Here is a 20,417-nt window from a genome sequence, read left to right on the forward strand (position 1 = left end):
AGAATTTTCCCCCTGACCTCTAGTAGCTTTTTTCAGACCTTATCCTCTCTCTGCTTCTGCAGCTTTTGATAGTCAACTATTACTTTTTATTAGATAATTCTTAAATCATTTGGTTTCAAAAACACTCTGGTTTCTCTCCTGAACATAGCAATTAAAATCATAATAGAGAAATTCCTGCTCAGGTTGATCCTCCTTACATGCTTTCTTGAGCATGGCAGGGTTAGGGCTTTCATTCTTTGGAAGTTCAGAAAGTTTTATCATTTGATTTAACAGGCTAGCTTGTCCTGGGGGTTGAACTTGTACTATCCAGATGTGTAATAATAATCTAAATATTTATTATGCACCATTTATTTATGGTGAAGGTTCATTCTAGCAAGAGAATTACTCATGGTATTTTTTTGGTTATTTTGTGAGATTCATTTCTGATGAGGGGATTTTTTTCTAATATACAAATATTAAGTGTTGTGTTATTCCAGGTTTTTAGGAATAGCTGAGTCTGGGGATGCATACTTTTTGTCACATTGTAGTCTCATTCAAGTCTTGATCACCAAGTTTTTTGTTTTTGTTTTTTTCTGAGGCAATTGGAGTTAAGTGACTTGCCCAGGATCACACAGCTAGGAAATAATGTGTGTCTGAGGCGAACGCAGGTCCTCCTGACTTCAGGGCTGGCACTCTATTTGATCACTGAGTTTTGAGAACCAAGTTTGTGGTCTTGTTGGATTTTCTAGTAGACTGCAGTTGAATGTGGCCTCTATTAGATATTTGCAAAGTTTTCAGGGCTTCCTTTTGGCCTGGAATTCCTGCCATGGTCATTCTACTCGGTCTTCAAACTAAGCTGGAAGTTGGAAATGACACTACTTGACTTTTGGAGTCAGAATTTCACATCTGCTTCCTTCTGAACTTGCCGGTTGTCTTGGAGCTCCATTACTTGGTGCATGTCTTCTCTTCATTCTTTCTTAGTTCTTTGATGAAACTGGGTAGGGACAGACCTGCCACTTGCTACATATTCCTGTATTGGAATGCTCCTTTTCCATGGAATCTTGACCCAGACCTCTCTGTCTCCTTTATACCTCACTATCTCCTGAAGCTGCCCATTAAGTTTTGTAGTAACTTTTAAAAATAACATTTTTTCAAACTGCATGTCCTTTCAAATAGTCTACAGGGTAAAATGACTTGCTTTCTTCAGCTGATTCTTGGCCTTAAATCTCTTTCCCATCTTGGTCATCATTTTCTGTATTTCCCCTCAGCCTATCAATGTCCTTCCTAAAATGTGAGATTGACATTGAAAATGATAATCCCAATATGGTTTGACTAGGACCAATTTAACACCATGACTTTGAATGAGTAGCCTAAGATCATTCTGGCTTTTAGGTCACCATCTCAATTGTTGACTCTATGAACTTGCATTCCCTAGAAGCCACTTAGTAGTTTCTTTTCTTTAGGGGGGAGCTGGACAAATTGCTGTCTAGGAGTGGCTTTCCTATGTTAAAGGTTTGGGTTTTTTTTTTTGGGGGGGGGGGTTGTTGTTAAGCCAAATGAGATTTGGGTGTTTTGTCCTTGTGAAAACAGCATCTTGTTGGCTGCCAGGGCTCTAGTTTGTCGAACTTTTTAGAGCTTGACTCAAAGCACATTAGCAATTCTTACTGGTTTTATCTGGTCAATGCTTTTATTGGAATCATTGGTTTAAAAAAACTTGAAACAACAATGGTCTGTGCAAAAGACAAGTAGTGAGGATTGCTGTACCAAATCGACATCTGATTTATTGAGTGATTTGATTGAAAGAGTGCTGGATTTGCTATTAGGACATTAGGCTTAAATCCCAGATCTCCCATTTAGTACTAATTTGGTCCCTGAACACATTACGTATCTGAGCTTCAGTTTCTTGACTATAAAATTGTGAGAGCATTGGATCAGGTCTCTGGTCTAGCCCCTAAACTAATCAAATCAACTTAACTGAAATTGCCTAGCTTATATCACCATATCTTTTCCAAAAGAAAAAGTCAAGTTGTGCTAAAATTTATGCACCCCAAATCTATGTCATTGTCTTGAACTACTTATCCTCAGAAAAAGGAAAATGAGGTTAATCTGATATTACCTGCTAGTGATAAAAACATTATGAGGTATTAACTGACCATACCTTTGATAATAGCTCTAGAATTTCGCCAAATTAAGTTCACTATAATTTAAAGAACTGTTAGTGCTACTCATGTCCTTTTGTCACAAATGAAGGGAGAGCAGGTTTATATAGAATTAAGAAAACTTTGGATTTGTTCTTCAGAATACCTGGGTTCAAATCTAGTCATTTATTTTTGCTTTTGAGATTTGAGGCAGATAAATTTTATCTGGAACCTTACTTCCCCATTTCTGAAAGAGATTGAATAGGTAGGTCTCAGTTTTATAATTGGGTAATTATCACAAACCCAATCCAATCTATATTTGGGGGGAGGGGGATATCTTTTTACAATATGTACTGGACATCTGTATTACTTAGAGTTGATAGTTGCTTATTCTTGGTGTAACTTTTACTTTTCTTTGCCAGATTTATCATCCATGTCCATTTAGATATATTCCAAGGCTCTATTCTGAGCCTTTTTTCCTACACACACTTCTCTTGTGGGTCCAGTTATAAACTTGCAATGCAATTTGTTCCTTGATCTAATTTAGTTCTTGTTGTGAAGCCAGTTCCCCATCACCAATTTCATTGGACATTTCAAATAGGATGCACCATAGGTTTTTGAAACACATGACAACAGAATTTGTTTTCCTCCTTATAATATAAATTCATTGAGATCAGGGTTTGATCTATCTATTCTGTATTACCATCAGAATCCTTCACATTGCCTGATTCACTAAGTGCTTCACAATTGTATGTTGGGTTCTAATTTTCTTGACTTTTTTATCCTATGATTTGGCCTAAGTTGCACTTAGTTCAGTGCTCTTTCTAAAAAATATTTTTCAGTTAACAGGAGTTTCTTTTCTATTCCTCCTTCTCCCCCTCCCCTCCCAATTTCCTATTGCACAACTGAAAAAGAAAACTCTTGAAAAAATATGCATAAAGAAAGTTAACTCCACCAAAAAGTCTTATTCTGCATCTTAAATTCATCACCTATCAGATGTTTCCCTAGAATATAGTGTGATTATAGTGATTTTTATAGAGTTTATAATTTATATAGAGTTTTCAAATCTTAATTTAAAAGCTGTTTTCCTCTTGTGTTGTATAAACTGTTCCCTACTCTACTCACAAGAAAATAATCCACAACTCAAAAGTTTCAAAAACAAATGTTAAAAACTGGCTCCACATGTTAACTGGGGAAACCAAATACTAAACAACAACAGGAGAAAAAAGATCAACACTACTTCCTTTTTCATAGTATAGTCCTTAAAATACTTAAAAAGCTCTCTTTTCCTCCCTAAATCTTATCTTCTCCAGACAAGTTCCCTAACTTCTTCAAGTGGTCCTTTGTACTGAAATAGTTTCTTGCCTTCTTGGATGCCTCTTTGGACATCTAACTTGAAAGTGGCCTATTTCTTTCTCTAGTCCACATAGATCTCTACCACATAGCAATAATTTGTTACATTCATATGCCAAAATCAGTTCGAGTTTTATTTATAAGAGTCTTCTTTTTTTTGGCTCTTTGAATTGAGTGACAAAGATACATGAGCATGTGCTCATTTGAGTGATTCTTAAGGTATAGTTCCAAACTGCCTTCTGGAGTGGCTGAACCTCTTGCTGTTTCTACCAGCAATTTACAAGTGTACCTGTTTTTACAAAGACTTATTTTCATGAGTTCAGATCAATCTCTAGACGTTCTCTAGGTCTAAAACCCTGGGTAATTCACTTCACCCTGTTTACTTTAGTTCCTCATCTGTACAGTGAGCCTGGAGAAGGAAATGGCAAACCATTCTACTTTGCCAAGAAAACTTTCAAATGCGTCGTGAAAAGTTGGACACAACTGAAACCACTCAACAGCACCTGTTTTGGTAGCCACTAAGAGTGCTTTTCAATTACAATGTTTATTTCCCCTTTATAAGTCTTAATACATCAGTGTAGTGTACTTGTCTTTAATTGGGATTTTAATGTATAGTAAGAGCCCAGCTTCTTCAATTGTGAATCACCAACCCCATATGGGGTCTCATAACTGAATGTGAATATCATGAAATTACAATGTGTTTTCAATAAATGTTTGATTTTTTATGCTGTTTTATCTACCTTAACACAGAGCACATAGTAGTTTAACTCACCTGTTATATTGATTTTGTTGTTCAAAGTGCTTCCCATGGAGGGAAAAGTAACATGATAAAATGAATTTTTAAATTGTAATTTATTCATTTGAAAGTGGTTTTGCCTCATTTTTAGAATTTTGAAGGCCTTTAGGAAGGGTAATTTGGATAACTTGGGTATCAGCAGCTGTAAATAATTATAAATTGTTGTGAAGGGGCAATTTTAGTTCGTAGAAGTTTGAAAGCATTTTTGTTCTTAAATTTCCATTTGAATTCCTGTCAGCCATTGAATAGCTGAGTTCAGGTATTTTATCTGCTTCTGACTAGATATTAACTACGTGTATTCATTTGAATTATTCCAAACTTCAATTACTTAATATTTATGAAATGAAGAGCTTGGACTAAACCATCTTTAAAGTCACTTCTAGTTCTAATATGATATATGAGAAATATAAAACAGAAGTTGCATTCATCTAAACAATACAAATCAGTTATTGATGTATAAAGCTGAGATATTGTCTGGGTTTTTAGAAGCTGGATCTTAGAGTAGAGAACCTTAATCCGTAATTGTCCACCAATCCTCAGTGAGATGGGAAATAGGAGTTTCATTATCATCAGTTAAATGAAGTCAAACTGGAGTCAAGGTTGATCTTTTTGAATTCTGATGTTTTAGTGTGGTTTTCATTGGTTAATATGATTTGTAATTGTGGTAATATGTATAGAAGAATCGCACTTATTTAACATATTGGAGGACTTGCTGTCTAGGGCATGGGGTGGAGGAAAGGGAGGGGGAAAAATGGAACACAAAGTTTTGCAGCAATGAAAGTTAAAAAATATCTATGCATATGTTTTGAAAATAAAAAAAGCTTTAATAAAAAAGAAAAATATGAATATGATTTTCTTTATTCCAAATTCTCCTAATTTTTTCATATCTTAGGTAGATAACATGTATTGGACTTGTGAAAGGGTGATCTCAATTCATATCCAGTCTCACTTATTAATTGTACAATTCTTGGTACATTATTATAACCTGTTTACTTCATTTTTCTCATCTATAAATGAGGGGTAATAACAATTACCTTCCAGGGTTGTTGTGAAAATAAAATCACTTGCAAAACTTAAAACCCTTCACAGATGCAGCTATGTTGAAGACCATGACTATAAGTGTCTGCTACTTCTATTGGTAGTAGTTTCTTCACCCATAAATTCCCTATATCAATGAAATCCTGGGTCCAGTCCCTGCCTCTTTCCCCTATTAATATATTGCTTCTTCAATGCTTTTGACTTTGGAATACATACATACATACATATATATACACATTATATGTGTTAAGAACAATTAACTTTTCTAAAATTATTTTCCAAAAAGTTGGATTACTTCAAAATACAGCCAAAGTTAATTAACTTTACGTAAAAAATGTGTCATTTTAATTTATGTACTACAGAATCTCTGTTTTGCCCCATTTTCTTTCATTTTTTCCTATACTATCCTGCCTCTCCAACAAAGGATGGTAGGAAAGTCTGGCCCCTTAACCCTGCTCTTGGTAGGGCTGTTTATGGCTTGAAAAATATGTATTCGGGTTATAACTGTGGGAAATTAGAAATAATTAATTAGTTTTAAAAAGCTTCTTTTTCCTTGCTCTGAGTTTTTCCATGAAACCCTAAGGGAGAAATCAAGAAAAGTCCAAGAAGTCAAAAAAAAAAAAAAGAAAGAAAGCAAGCTTTGAGAAATCAAGGCCTTATTTTCTTGATGATGGAGCATTGTGAGTCATTGATAGAGAGATTCTTGGGGAATGAGATTACCTGTCATTAACAAAAATTTTAGGCCTAGGAAAAAAATTCAAAGTCATGTGACTTAGTCGATAAATATTAACTAAGTGCCAAACTCTGTGCTGCTGCTAGGTTTTGAAATGCAAAGACAAAAGTGTAAGAAGTGTTCCCAAAGAGCGTGTTGTTAAGAACAGTCTAAGAAAATCAACTAGGTTAGATAGATCTATGACTTCCTTGCTTAATCATAAATCCTAGTTTGTGTGACTTTCCTGGTTCTTTTTTTTTTTTTTTGCCATATCAAATCTCAACTGTTTGTTTATTTAAAAGAAAAAGCAGTATCATTTATATTTAAAACAATCACTTCTATGTTTGACATACTGACTTAAAGAAACTTGGCTTCATTTCAAAACTCCTTTCTCAATTGGGGAGGGGGGGCAATAGAACTTTATGATTTCAGGAAGCATAAAAACCCTCCAGGAAAAAAAAATATTCCAAGATTTTAGTGATTGCTAAGTTTTTCCCCTCTCTTTAGATTATACATGTACATTCATTTTTTTAAATAATAATTTCATGTTTCCAAATACATGTAAAAATAGTTTTCAACATTCATTTTTGTAAATCTTTTGTTCTAAATTCTCCCTTTTCTCTCCCATATCTCCCTTCCTCTCCACGACAGCAAGCAATCTTGATAGAGATTAAATACATGCAATCCTTTTAAAGGTTACATGTGTGCAGTTCTTTTGAACATATTTGTCATATTGTACAAGAAAAAGTAGATAAAAGAAAACAAACAAAAAGGTGAAAATGCTATGTTTTGAATCACATTTGGTCTCCATAATTCTCTATCTGGATTCAAATGGCATTTTCCATTTTAAGTCTATTGGAATTGCCCTGAATCCCCACATTGTTGTGAAAAGCCAAATCTATCACAATTGATCATCACATAATTTTGCTGCTGTGTACAATATTCTCTTGGTTCTACTCACTTCATTCAGCCATCAGTTCATGTAAGTCTCTTCAGCCTTTCTGAAATTGGCCTACTTATCATTTCTTACAACAATATTCCATTTTACCACAACCTGTTCAGCCATTCTTCAAGTGATGGGCATCCACTCCATTCCAGTTCCTTGCTACTACAAAAAGGGCTGCTTCAAACATTTTTGCTCCTATACGTCCTTTTTTATCATCTCTGGGATACAGATCCAGTAATGGCACTACTGGATCAAAGGGTATGTACAGTTTTGTAGCCCTTTGAACCTAGGTCCAAATTGCTTTCCAGAATGGTTGGATCAATTCAGAGCTCCACCAACAATGCTATTTGTGTTTCACTTTTCCCATATTGTCTCTTACATTGATCATTTTCCTTTTCTTTAATATTAGTCAATCTGATAGGTGTGAGGTGTGAGGCAAAACAACTTCAGTTGTTTTAATTTGCATGTCTAAATCAATAGTGATAGAGTATTGGGAGTGGTGACTAGAAATGAAGTTTTTCATCTGAAAATTGTTCATATCTGTTGAGGAATGACTTGTATTCTTGTAAATTTAAGTCAGTTCTCTGTAATTTTAGAAATGAGATCTTTATTAGAAACACTGGCTGTAAAAATTTGTTTCCTATTTTTCTGCTTTCCTTCTAATTTTGGCTGCATTGGCTTTGTTCAAACCCTTTTAAATTTATACTTTTTTTTGCATATTTCCATATGAGTCATGTTGGGAGAGAAAAATCAGAATAAAAGGGGGAAAAAAACCACCAAATTAAAAAGAAATATGAAAATAGTATGTTTCAATTTGCATTCAATCTCCATAGTTAAAACAACTCTGTTTTTTTTTAATTAAAAGTGAATATTTACTTTGGATTCCTGTTTTCTCTTCTTTAGACTTTTCTATAGTTGTTGTTAATCTCCATTGCTGCGTTTAACATACCTGTACGTGAGAGTCCCAAATCTTTAAGGGAAAACTTAAATTCAAGCTCTGCTACTTCCTATGGAAGCTTGGGTTCAAATTTCATTTCTGCTGCTCTTCTCTTTCTACTACACAAGTTGCACCTCCACTGTGTAGAAATGATGATACATACAGCCCTGCAGTCCCTTCCACTACTAAATCTAGTCTACGATTTCTTGATATCTGGGGGTGGGGTATTTTTTTAAAGTGTCTACCATGTGCCATGAACTTCACTAAGTCCTTTACGGATTTGGTTTTGAGATGGATGTAGAACAAGTTGTGTAATTGTAATAATTTAGCTGGGTCTCTGTTTTTGTCCCTTTCCCCATCTTCAAAAGCAAAACTATTCCATTAAGACCTATTTCAGTAAGTCCCCAAATTCTTTGCTTCAAGTATCTTTTTCCATCTCTATTTCCCAGGGAAGTAATCTGCCAGTAATATTCTAAAGCTCAAATCTGACTCTGGCATTCCTCATTCTACTCTTAGCCATTGGAGAAGAGGTCCTGGAATTTAAATACCCTGTTCACAATCCAGGCTCCAACCTACCATTCCAGGTTCTTTAGACTGTCTGAATTCATATTCTATCTCCCTTCTTAGATCTTCCCCATCTGCTAGGCTTTCCCTTCAGAATATGCTTCATCCCCTAGATTCCTTGAGTATTTAGGTCACATCTTCTACAGTAAGAGGCCTTTTATGACTCCTGTATTATTCCAGGAAGTCTCATCCTCCTCACTCCAATTTTTTTTAAGTGTTTATAGTGTTACACATCAAATTGGTATTTTACATTAGATTTCATACAATATTTTAATGCTTTTGCTCTTAGTAACATTTTATTTTTTAAAATAATTTTAGATTTTTGGTATCAGAAATAATGAAAGACGATGTTTTTCTTTTAGGTACTTCCAATTTATTACAAAAATTATTTATCAGGCCACTACAATATATCTAAAGTCCAAACATATTTTGAATAGCAATTGTTAATCAAACTTGTTCAATATTGGCAGTAGTTTTAATAGTCTGATTTCTTAGTTGCTCATAAATATGTGCTTTGTATTTTTGTGTGTTTTTTTATGTGTTTTATATTTTATTTAAGTATCCACTTTTATCATGGTTATCAAAACTTGAGTTTTTTTGGTGGGGGTGTTTCTTTTTAAAGAGAAATAGTCAGTGGAACGGACTAGATAATAGAGAATCAGAGACTATGATTTCATCATTGTGAAGAATAAATATATATGCAAAGTAAAGAAATTATTTTTGTATACGTGCTTTTCCCTTATAGAATACAAGCTTCTTGAGGATTGAAACTGGGGGTTTTTTCCCCCCCTAGATTATGACACATAGTAGATAATTTGATAACTGCTGAATCATAAAATTATATTATCTCTTTCAGGTAAAACCTGTTCTCTTATTACCCATGAAAGGATATCAAGATGATAGTTTCTGTGGGCCCTGGCTATGAGAAATTTTCTTTAGTGGGAACAAGACCTGGTAGTTAAACTATAATTTGAAAGAACAATAAGGGAGATAGGAAGATTCTTACATCAGTTAAGAAAGGACATTAGTTCAACCTTGACTTAAGGATCAAAAACAGTTGCATGGATAAAACTGGTAGAACGTGAACATATTGGAGAAAAGAGAACATTATGAACTCAAGCAGGGATGTAGAAAATGGCATATTATGTTTGGGGAACATCAAATAGTTCAATTTGATGATAGAATAACTTCATATAAGAGGTAGTGGTTGGGAGAGAGAGCCTACCAGTTGAAGTTAGGATTCGGAGGTGTGGAATGAAGGATTAAGAAGTTTGCTGCTTTCTATTTAATTAGTCATTAGACGAGAAACAAGGAAAAAGCTAAAGTTAATGAACTATCTTATAAGGTTCAGGATAATTAAAACATGAGAGCTATTGAAAATTTATGATTTAAAAAAATTTATGATAACTTTTTTACATTGCATTTCTCAGTGATTTTTGTAGTATTTCATATCTTTGGATCACTTAACTATTGGATAATGGTTTATGGTCATTTACATATACGCATAAAGAATTTGCTTATATATCTTAGATACCAACTGTTTGTTAGAGAAATTTGATATATCACAGAATTTTTTTCCCATTCCACCATTTCCCTTTCTTATTCTTGCATTCATTTAAATAATTTTTTAGTATATTAATATTCTATTATATTAGTGTACCATTTCTCAAGTGAATGAATGGATAATTACTTTGTTACAAACTACTTATTACTACACATATACATACATGCATGCATATGTATCTTTATATAAACATAGCAGTATAAAAAGTACTGCTATAAATTGTTTTTGTATTGATCTCCTTGGATTATGTAACTAGCATATGAGACAAAAAGGATAATGAATTTCCATTTTATAACTCCGCTAATTGTGGATGCCTCCGTAAGGTATGCCAGGTTTCTTTTTCTCCTTTCTTCTTCTGCTAGTTGCATTCCTTGGACTAGATGGCACCAAGATCCTGTGCTGAGTATTTTCTCTGAATCTTTTAAGTGTAAGCTTCATGAGGATAGGGAATGTCCTCCATACTTAGGAATATGATGAATGTTTTTTGATTGATTCACCTGCAATCTTTTTCTTACAACCCCTTCATCATAAGTATTCTCATCCTTTATTGGTTATTTTTGTATTTGTATTTCTCCTAGTATTGGAACAGATATGTATTTGTTAGTAATTTACAAAACTTCATCCAGAGCTATCCCTAATCATCTTGATCTGTATCTGGCCACTGTTCCTAAATGGCTCCAGAGGAGAAAGTGAGTTTGGTGGCTTTGTGCAACCTTCATTTCAATCAAATTCAATTCACTTGGATGTGCTGGTACTACTACCTCCTTGATGTCATCATGGCCCTCTTTCAGAATGAAGGACAAAACATCAGTTTACAATTCTTTTGTAGTTTCTTCCTCCCCCCCAAAAAAAATTGAAAAATTTCTGTCCTTTCCCTCACTAGGGAAAGAATCTTAATAATCCTTAATCATTTTATACATCTTAAATTTCAGAATCTTACATAAAATGTTACATAGATTATAACACCACTAACTCTTTCATCTGCTTCTCTCCCCTCTCCCCCCACCCCCATTAGTTTCACTTCTTAACCTATTTATTTGTCCTTGCAGTAGCTTTTCAGTTTCACTTCTTTGAAAGTACTTTAAGGATTTAGTCATTTTGTGAAAAATGACCTGGTTCTTTTCTGATTTTTCTATGGTTTGGCTTTTTTTTTTTTTTTTTAATATTGTGATTACATCTGTATTTAGATAATTATGCTATGTAGGTTAAGATGTCTGTACCCCATTTCTAACATTACTTTGCTCTTTGTACTTTCCTTGTCCTTCTTTTCCTAAAATATTTGAAGAAGGATTCTTATGGTGGAAAAGAATTAGACTTTCTTTTGGTAATAGAAACAAAGGAGGGCAGATAAACAAAATATCCTTGGTCATTTTAAGAAGTTGTGGCACTTTGTGTATAAGAAACAATCTTATGCAGAATGTTCTATGATCTTTGCAAACTGTTTTATATCCTGGAGAGATAATAAACTATTTACTTTGCATTATTGCAGTGAGATATCAGTCTTTTCCTCTCTATCCCCTCACTCCTTACTATGCCAGTATGACCTTTGAACTTTTTTCTCTAAGACTTCATGATTTTTAACATGATGCTCGGTAAAAAATAATAATAATAATAATGAATTTAATGACCTGATCTTTATAATAAAGATAACAATCATTTTGTGTTTAGAGTTATTAAAACTTTTATAACTAACATTTAACTGACTAAATATGGCCTTGTTTTTTGTTTTTATAGGGATTTATCAAAGATGTTCATGAGGATTCCCTGACAGTTGTTTTTGAAAATAAGTAAGTTTTTCTTACTGTTAATCTTTAAAAGTGTGGAATTTTAAGGGTTTTATTTTTTTATTAATGCATCCATCATCTGCTTGTTTCTAAGTCACTTTAGAAAGAATTTTAGTTGCCTTTCTTTGATCTATAGACATATTCTTCCCAGAGGAATGCATACAAACAGGTATAAAAAGATAAGTAAAAAGGACAAGGTTGTTTCTGAATGAATTTAACAGAGCTTGAAACTGGAAGCTAAAATGAGAGAAATCAAGAATTGTCACTAGTCTTGGGATAATAGTATTCATACAGCATATTTTAGGATGTAGAAGAAAGTAAAAGGCTCTAAATTTCCCTTTAGGAAAAAACTTAGTCAAAATATGCTCCAGCACAATTTAAGACCTCTTTAAAAGGAAGAACTTGCATATATTCTGAAATTTATAGTTATATTTTGATCAGTTTGGTGTAATAAATAAACCAATTCAAGGCTCTATATTGTCAAATACTGGGTCCTCTTATAACAAATATGAGTGATGGCATGGAAACTGAAAAAATGGGAAAGGCAGAGGTTATTTTGAGTTGTGTCAGTCTGGAAAGGTTTGATGGAGGCACATAGATTACATAATTAAATTTGCACCGGGTACAGCTGCCAGACCCCCTCTGAGTGCATGTGAGCACTCCCCCCAAAGTCAACACACTATCTACTTTGAACAGACCTCTCTGCCCAAGGAGCTGCTGTTTTTAACATAGAAGAGCAACTGGGGACAGGAGAAGCTAACAGCAGAGATTTTTCCATCTATATTTGTAAACAAGGCACAGATTTTCCATTTTTCAAGCAGCATTGAAAGTTGGCGACTACTACATTCAGTTTCTAAGATGTTTGGATTTTTAGATAGCAATTCTATTAGCTTATAACTCCATGGGACATAGTTCAGAATTTTTAGTTATTTTTTCACCCACTCCTCCCTCTCAAACAAAAAGACAAAACCCCTAGAGCAAATATTACATGCCCATGCCATTTCCAAAGTTTAAGGTTTTTTACAGCAGTAGTTTATCTAAATTACGAATTATGGTCATTTCTGATAGATATACTTGAGTTTATGTTCATAAATCTTCCGTCAGTATATGAGATGTTTGAATTTCTTCTATGTTGCTACCCTATTGCTATCTAAAATACTGTTTTTCACTTTTGGTTAATGGTACCTATGAAGTTAATTACCAAAAAATGTAATAATGTAAGCATTACATAAAATATCTTTAATTTTCAGCTGGCAGCCTGAACGCCAAGTTCCATTTAATGAAGTAAGATTACCTCCTCCTCCTGATATAAAAAAAGAAATTAGTGAAGGAGATGAAGTAGAGGTAAGTGCTTCCATGATTAATTATATATATTTGGTTTCTATTTAAAATGGGATAAGTTGATTCCTTGGATTTTTTTTTTCCTTTGCTATCACTGACTTTACTATAAAATGAGTGTAACCAGCAAGTCATTTGTGGAGGATTCAGATAGTTCTTGTGTTCTTAGAGATTATTGTATTGTTTGGTTCTAGAAAATGTGTTTTTCCTTTTTTGAAGTTGAGGTACCTAGTACACTGAGAAAAGGTTAGGCCTACCTATATGTTTAGAAGACAAATGGAGCTTTAAAAAAACACACACACACACACAAACTTCAAACTCTATGTTAGTAGTCCTTTCAAATGAGACCAAGGAATTGAGGGCTGGGAAACAAGGGCAGGGATAAAAGGACCAGAGAGAAAAATGAAGGGAAGCCAGAGGAAGGAAGAGAAGGATTGGAAAGACTTCTCACCATTCTGTTTATCCACTGAAATTATTTCCTATCAGTGTTCTTAGAATTTTGAAAAGACCTTGCTGATTAGAAACAGTTTGTGAATAGTTAACCTTTTTTATCTTTAAATCCAAAAAAACCCAATGAATTTAATAGGCATAAAAGTCAGTTGTAGTTAAATTCAGAATTATTACCTGGAATTTTAACCAATTCATCTTATCCAATACATTTTAGTAAATTTTTGTATCCCCTCCCCACCCCCATTTCCCAGGGATATTTACTTGCAACTTCATTTCCACATTCTTCCTTTTCCCTTTCCTCAGTGAGCTATGCTTTATTACAAAGAATAGGAAAAAGGCAATTTAGCCATATAGTAACAAAGATTGATGACATGAAGCTTTTCACCTCCATAGTCTCCCATCCATCCACATTTTCTGTTGCATTCCCTCTATTTCTATCCTCATCCCCTGCCCACCCCCTTCCAGATTTCCAATTCTAGAAAGAAAATACAGGAAAGAAAATGATTACAACTCTCAAGAAAAATAGCCTAAGAGATTTTAATTATCCATATTTAGAAATTACTGGTATTTGTGTTTGTTTGTTTGTTTTAATAGACTTAGCACAGGGTAAAAACAAAACTAGATCATCAGGAAGTGGTGAAAAGCACACAAGGTGATAAAAATGTAACTAAAAGAAGATGAAGGATCAGAATTGAAAGCAGACTTAGACACACACACAAAAAAACAAGTATATTTTTAGGGACAAAATTAAGTGAAAAAATAAACAAGTGGAAGATGAGGGGAAAAATAATACCAACGACTTTTGCTCCCTTTGGAGCATAGTTCTGTCACAGATTTGTATTAAGCTTACTACCCCTAAAAAGAGAGTTCCACGAGCCATTTTTATTCAGTTTTATTGTATTCTCAAACATAAAATGCCAGAATAAGATAAAAATAAAGTTAACAGATAAAAGTTTTATTTAATGAAATAATTGTCTACTTAGCTTGGCCCTTTGGAAAAAAAATTTTCTAAAACTATCAGTCTCCCTTGACCTATTTCCTTTTCTTACTCTCCTTTCCACTTGATCAGTGGTGAACTCCATTCCAGGACCCCTTCCTTCTGTTTGATCATTAAATCACTTTATAGAGTCCTTCCGGATTTACCCCCAGGTCTTTAAGGCATAAAACCAAGAACATAAGATAGGTTGTTTTAATATTGTAATTCTACCCACCCAAACAACTTAAGTGAAAAATATATGTTTATCATGGAAAGTGGCAACAACCATTCTCAGACAAATTTGAGAAGGAAAAGAACACAATTCAGTCTTCATAGACATTTTAACCTTGGAAAATAATGGAAAAACATTTTGTAAGACAGATTGCTATAACTAATTTTTCTTCATCAATGGAACATTTTTCCTGATAATGTAATATTATATTTTCTTCTCCAGTTGTTAAAATAAAATTTTAACATTTAAGTTTTGAATTATGAATTTAAAATGAAGTGTTTTAAACAGATTTTGTTATTTTAGACAGCAATTGTGACAGTCCAAGACATGAAACTGAAGATTTGTTTTTTTAAAAAAGATTTTTTTTAGAACCTCTCATATACTTTATAGTTCAGGAAACAAAATATAAAATTAGAGGCCTCTAATGTTACAAAGGAAATAAAAAATCTTTTCCAGAGATTTTTTTTTAATAGAGAAGTTGTAGATTTGATTATTTTAGTTATTTGTTTACATTCTCTATCAATAAGATAACTTTTCATCTGAACATACTGTAGTCAAAAAAAAAAAAAGCTGCTTTGGGTGCTCATTTACACTGATTAGAGATAGATATAGTAGAACGATGAGCTTGCCAGGGTTCTTTCGCATCCCCAATATTTTGAAGGGTCTTATAGCAGAATTTAACAGTAATTAAGAATGTGTTTTTGAAAACATAATATAGTCTGTGCCTATTTTTCTAGTAGCCATGAGTGTAATTATCAGTTTAATTTACATTCCTGTCAAAAAAGCTAAATATCATAATTCTTGGCTTAATGTGAATTGTCATGAAAGTTTCATTAATCTTTGAAAACAGTTGATTCATAGTAGTGGGCAAATAGGTGGCTCGTTTGAAGTCAGGGAGACCTAATCTGATCTCAGATACTTAACTATGTGAGCCTAGATAAGTCATTTAACCCTGTTTACTTCAATTTCATCTGTAAAATGAGCTGGAGAAGGAAATGGCAAACCACTACAGGATCTTTGCCCAAATGGGGTCATGGAGAGTCTGAGAGGACTCAACAACAAAATCTTAACAAAACTGAAATAAGATAGTTGTCTTAGATTGAGTGGAGACTTGCTGAGGAGGAATGTACTCATATGGTAAAAACCTAGGAATTTAGACTTTAAGCTCAGGGCCTTATTCCTGTTTGTTAAATGCAATATTCTAATATTAATATCTTAACTATATTGGAAGCATTTCCTTAAAGCAGAATTAAACAATAAAAATTACCAGAATAATTTAGACCCTACTGATTATCCTAATGGACTCATTCATATCTCCTTGTGGAAAACGTAATTTCTGTGGATGGTAATTTGTGATGTGATCTAAGTGTTTACATTTTATAACTGTCCTTTCAGGTTTATTCAAGAGCAAATGACCAAGAACCATGTGGATGGTGGCTTGCAAAAGTTCGGATGATGAAAGGAGAAGTAAGTTATTAACACCCCAAAGGGTACATTTCCTTCTATCTTCCACCTTCCACCCTAGCCCAACTAGTGAATGAAGATTGAATTCATAACAATCTTAGTCATTGAATAATTGTTTACGAAAAGAGTCATTGCTGAAAGTAATAGTAGTAACACACTTTAAATATCTTTTTGATTTCAAAATTCTGTCTCTAAGAAATCCTGTTTTATGTAGAATGAGAGAGGCGGCAGTAAGAAGTAGGTATTTTGCAGTCATTCATTTAGATGGTTGAAATCTTTGGTAAGTAATAATGTACCTAGAACCAAGTACCTTTTGAAAGAGGGTTCCATTTGAGTGTTCTGCAGATTACACTTTTGGGGTTATGTACAAAAATGAGTATTTCTCAAGAAGAGCTTTTGAATAGTTGGGCACTGCCACTAGCTAATATACAATCACTTATCAGCCTCACCATGAAAACATCCCTGTATACTCACAGTAGAACCACCAAGAATATCTAAATTTAAGATGGGTGGGTGCTTCCTTGGCAGGGGACACTGGATGAAATGGGACAGAGATAAAAAGAAAATTGTTAAAAGTGTACAATGTAACCCAAGGACTGCTACATCAAGAGTTACTCAGAATAGTCCATTTTGGAATTGACTGGCCTAGGCTCATTCCATCAGCACTTCAGTGGACAATCCACCAGTCTGGGTTCTATGTTCTGACTTCTTAAATTTTTGTGACCATGGACAAGTTAATGATTTCACTAATAAGTCTGTTTCCTTGTAAGATCTGTATTGGATACCACTAGCTGAAAGTGTTTCTTATTTTGTTGGATTGGGGCTACTAATTTGATAATTCATATCATTTCATATAAAATGTACAAAGCCATATTTAGGAGGAAGAAGAAAGTTTTTGATTTCTCTGATAATTCTCTAGACTGACAGAATGACCTCATTGATGTTCAAATTAAAACTTCCCTTTTTGTAAACTTTTTTTGTCATACCTTTGGAATTAGTAATATCATGGTGGTAGTGTGGGGGGTAGAGTTAAAAATAAAAGAGTCTTAATTAATCTATTAACTTTAAATATGAAAAAATGTCGGTGTAGAAGGGATTTTTTTTTTAATATGGTTTGTAAAGATTTAAATTGCAAGTAGGATTTCTCTTCAACTGTATAATGCTTCTAATCTTCATATAGGTAAAACTGCAAAACAGTGGAGAGAGCACTGAAATTGGAATTAAAAGTGTTAGGTCTTCTGTGCCAGCTACTGTTGTAACCATGGTCCCTAATGACTTTTCTGGGCCTGAAAAAGAGGTAGACATTAATATATTGTTATAAGGAATTGTGTCTGATGTCATAGCATACAATACATGTAAGTGTTGATTGCTGTGTCTGTTGCTCTTAAACACAAGATCATTATTGAGATGATAATGGCAGTCATGAAAAGCACCCACATCTAATCTGAAATGCCACAGGTTTTGGGAATCTAGGGATTAGAAACAGCATGAGAAAATCCACTAAGGCATACAAATGTAGATACTTTAATCTTTTAATCTTAAGCAAAAGCAATTGAGCTACACTTAGGTCAGGAGTGCACAAATTACAACACACAAAAGTTGAACAGCATTCGGGGAAGTTTCAAATGAGAGTGTTTTAGTCTATCTTATTTTTTTCCAGTTTTATGTCATTGAATATGCTGCTTGTGATGCCACTTACAATGAAATCGTCACCTTTGAACGACTTCGACCTGTCAATCAAAACAAAACTGTCAAAAAAAACACCTTCTTTAAATGCACAGTAGATGTTCCTGAGGATTTAAGGGAGGCGTGAGTAATTCTGTTTACTATTCAATCATTTTAAGTGTTTAAAATGACTACCTCTTGCTGCATAAATCCCCTTTCTCTAAATGCCCATTAAATTCTTTTAGAAGAAAACATTTCTGTGAAACAGAATTATTATGGGGAAGAATATAATATTCAGAATCCTACTCATTGTGGTTTCCCTATGATATTTAGTTACTGCCTTTGTAATATTCCCTATTAATAAAAACCTATACATCTTTTTTTTTCCCCCCTAGGTGTGCTAATGAAAATGCACATAAAGATTTTAAAAAAGCGGTTGGAGCATGCCGGATTTTTTACCATGCTGAAACCACACAGTTAATGATACTGGTAAGATCTTACTACATTTTAAACAGAACAAACATCTCCAATTTAAATAATGTTTTTGTAACTATGGTAAACAATGATCCTTCTGCATCAAGGATCCTTTGGGGAGGGGTGGGGCAAAGGGAGGTGAGGGGGAGAGGATATTACTTGTAGTAATGCAGATGTTACCTAATCTTCCAAGCCTTTTCATTCTTAAGAACTCTTAGTCATGCTGATTCACCTGATTCATCCAGACCACTTTCTAATTTTTGTAACACTGACATTATATTTAGGAAAGAAAATTTCATATTGTTTAATCTCCCCCCCTCCCCCCAAATATCTTTTTTTCCTTTTTCTAAGGGAGAAGAAATCCAGAGTGGGGAGGGGAAAGATGAACAAAATTGATAGATTTTTTTTTTTTTAATCTGATAATGATCTTTTTTGAGTTTTTTATACTTTGTTACATATTATATATTACATTTTATAATCTATTTTCCTGATGATGGAATCACTGAACCCTGTATTTTGTACACATTTCTTTGTGTATATTGTTTCACCTGAGAGTTGGTGAGTGACTTTAGGGCAGGACCAGCTTTCTTTTTCTTTTTTTGTATATCCAGCACTTAAGTAAAATGGCATTAATTATTTCCTTTCATATTTACCTATGATATGAACATATGTTGTGAACATTTCCACTTGCATGTTTTTATTTTGTAGTCTGCCAGTGAAGCAACTGTGAAGAGGGTCAATATTTTAAGTGATATGCATTTGCGAAGTATTCGTACCAAGCTGATGCTTATGTCAAGAAATGAAGAAGCCACCAAACATTTAGAAGTAAGTAGGTTTTATTTAATGTCCAGTTATTTCAATATTATAAATCGTTACTTGCTTGATTGTGGGCACTAGTTATCTGATTAGTGAGTCCAGAGCAAAAGTTGTAAAAATTCTAAGAAACCCCTAAGCAGCTTAAGATGCATCTGGAGAAATGGTTAATAGAAATAATGAAAAACATCCTAAATCTAAATAAATTTTCCTGTTACTTTGCCTATTTGAATTTGATACTACTGATTTTCATATACATGAATAAAGGATGTGTAGGACCAGGGTTTTCCTTTGATGGTAGTTGTTTTCTTTTTCCTCTAAGCATACAGTAACCAAGCTGTTCCGTGATTGTACAAAGTAGAGAAATCTCATTTCTTCCCTCTTAGTGTTCTTTGTTTTCTGTGATGGCTGAAATGTGGGTTAATATATTACCATGTTTTTCTTCAAACAAAGTTAGCCCATAACATAACTGAGACATTTTCTTGGCCCATTCTGCTAACAGTTTCTATTTGTAATTTTTTTTTTTTTTTAGTAAAATGATTTTTGAATTCCAATGAACATATAATCAAACTTTAATATTCATTTGATTTTGGGGACTCTGGACTAGAATAAAATGCTACTTTTGCTAATTATTAGATTATCTTGAGAATTACTGATTGTAATTGTTAGACTTTTTTCTGTGATGATGCTATACAGTAAGTAATTTTTTATGTCTTCTAGTGTACAAAACAATTGGCAGCAGCATTTCATGAAGAATTTATTGTGAGAGAAGACTTAATGGGTCTAGCAATAGGAACCCATGGTAGTAATATCCAGCAAGCTAGAAAGGTTCCAGGAGTCACAGCAATTGAACTGGATGAAGATACTGGAACATTTAGGATCTATGGAGAGGTGAACTTAGTTGGTTTTTCCATAATGATTACATTTCCATAATGATCACATTACAATTCAATACATTTCAAGTATTACATTCAAATTTACTAACTTTAAAAATCCTTCTTCCTTATATTGGCTAAATGATTATTCATTTTAACCCATTTGGATATTTATTATTTTATTCTAAGCCAAGGAAGAATTTTTCAAGTCAATGTTGTGGAAAACAATTAGGTTATATATTAACATAAGATATAACTATTTAAGCATTAGGTTTTTTTTTGGAAGGCAAACTTTATATATATAAATAATTTGGAAATG

At 33.4% G+C, this 20,417-nt stretch overlaps 1 protein-coding gene across 5 annotated transcripts in view; it reads left to right on the forward strand.

Annotated features, from left to right (window-relative positions):
* Positions 1-20,417, forward strand: part of FXR1 (FMR1 autosomal homolog 1) — a 60,142-nt gene that overhangs the window by 16,797 nt on the left and 22,928 nt on the right. For all 5 annotated transcript variants that reach the window (XM_051983227.1, XM_051983228.1, XM_051983229.1 and 2 more), the window contains exons 2-8: positions 11,762-11,814; positions 13,062-13,155; positions 16,203-16,274; positions 17,932-18,080; positions 18,332-18,425; positions 19,119-19,235; positions 19,944-20,114. In XM_051983227.1, coding sequence (XP_051839187.1) covers positions 11,762-11,814; positions 13,062-13,155; positions 16,203-16,274; positions 17,932-18,080; positions 18,332-18,425; positions 19,119-19,235; positions 19,944-20,114 — 750 coding nt within the window. The remainder of the gene's footprint in view (positions 1-11,761; positions 11,815-13,061; positions 13,156-16,202; positions 16,275-17,931; positions 18,081-18,331; positions 18,426-19,118; positions 19,236-19,943; positions 20,115-20,417) is intronic.

This window comes from Antechinus flavipes, chromosome 3 (assembly GCF_016432865.1).
Source record: "Antechinus flavipes isolate AdamAnt ecotype Samford, QLD, Australia chromosome 3, AdamAnt_v2, whole genome shotgun sequence".
Taxonomy (NCBI): domain Eukaryota; kingdom Metazoa; phylum Chordata; class Mammalia; order Dasyuromorphia; family Dasyuridae; genus Antechinus; species Antechinus flavipes.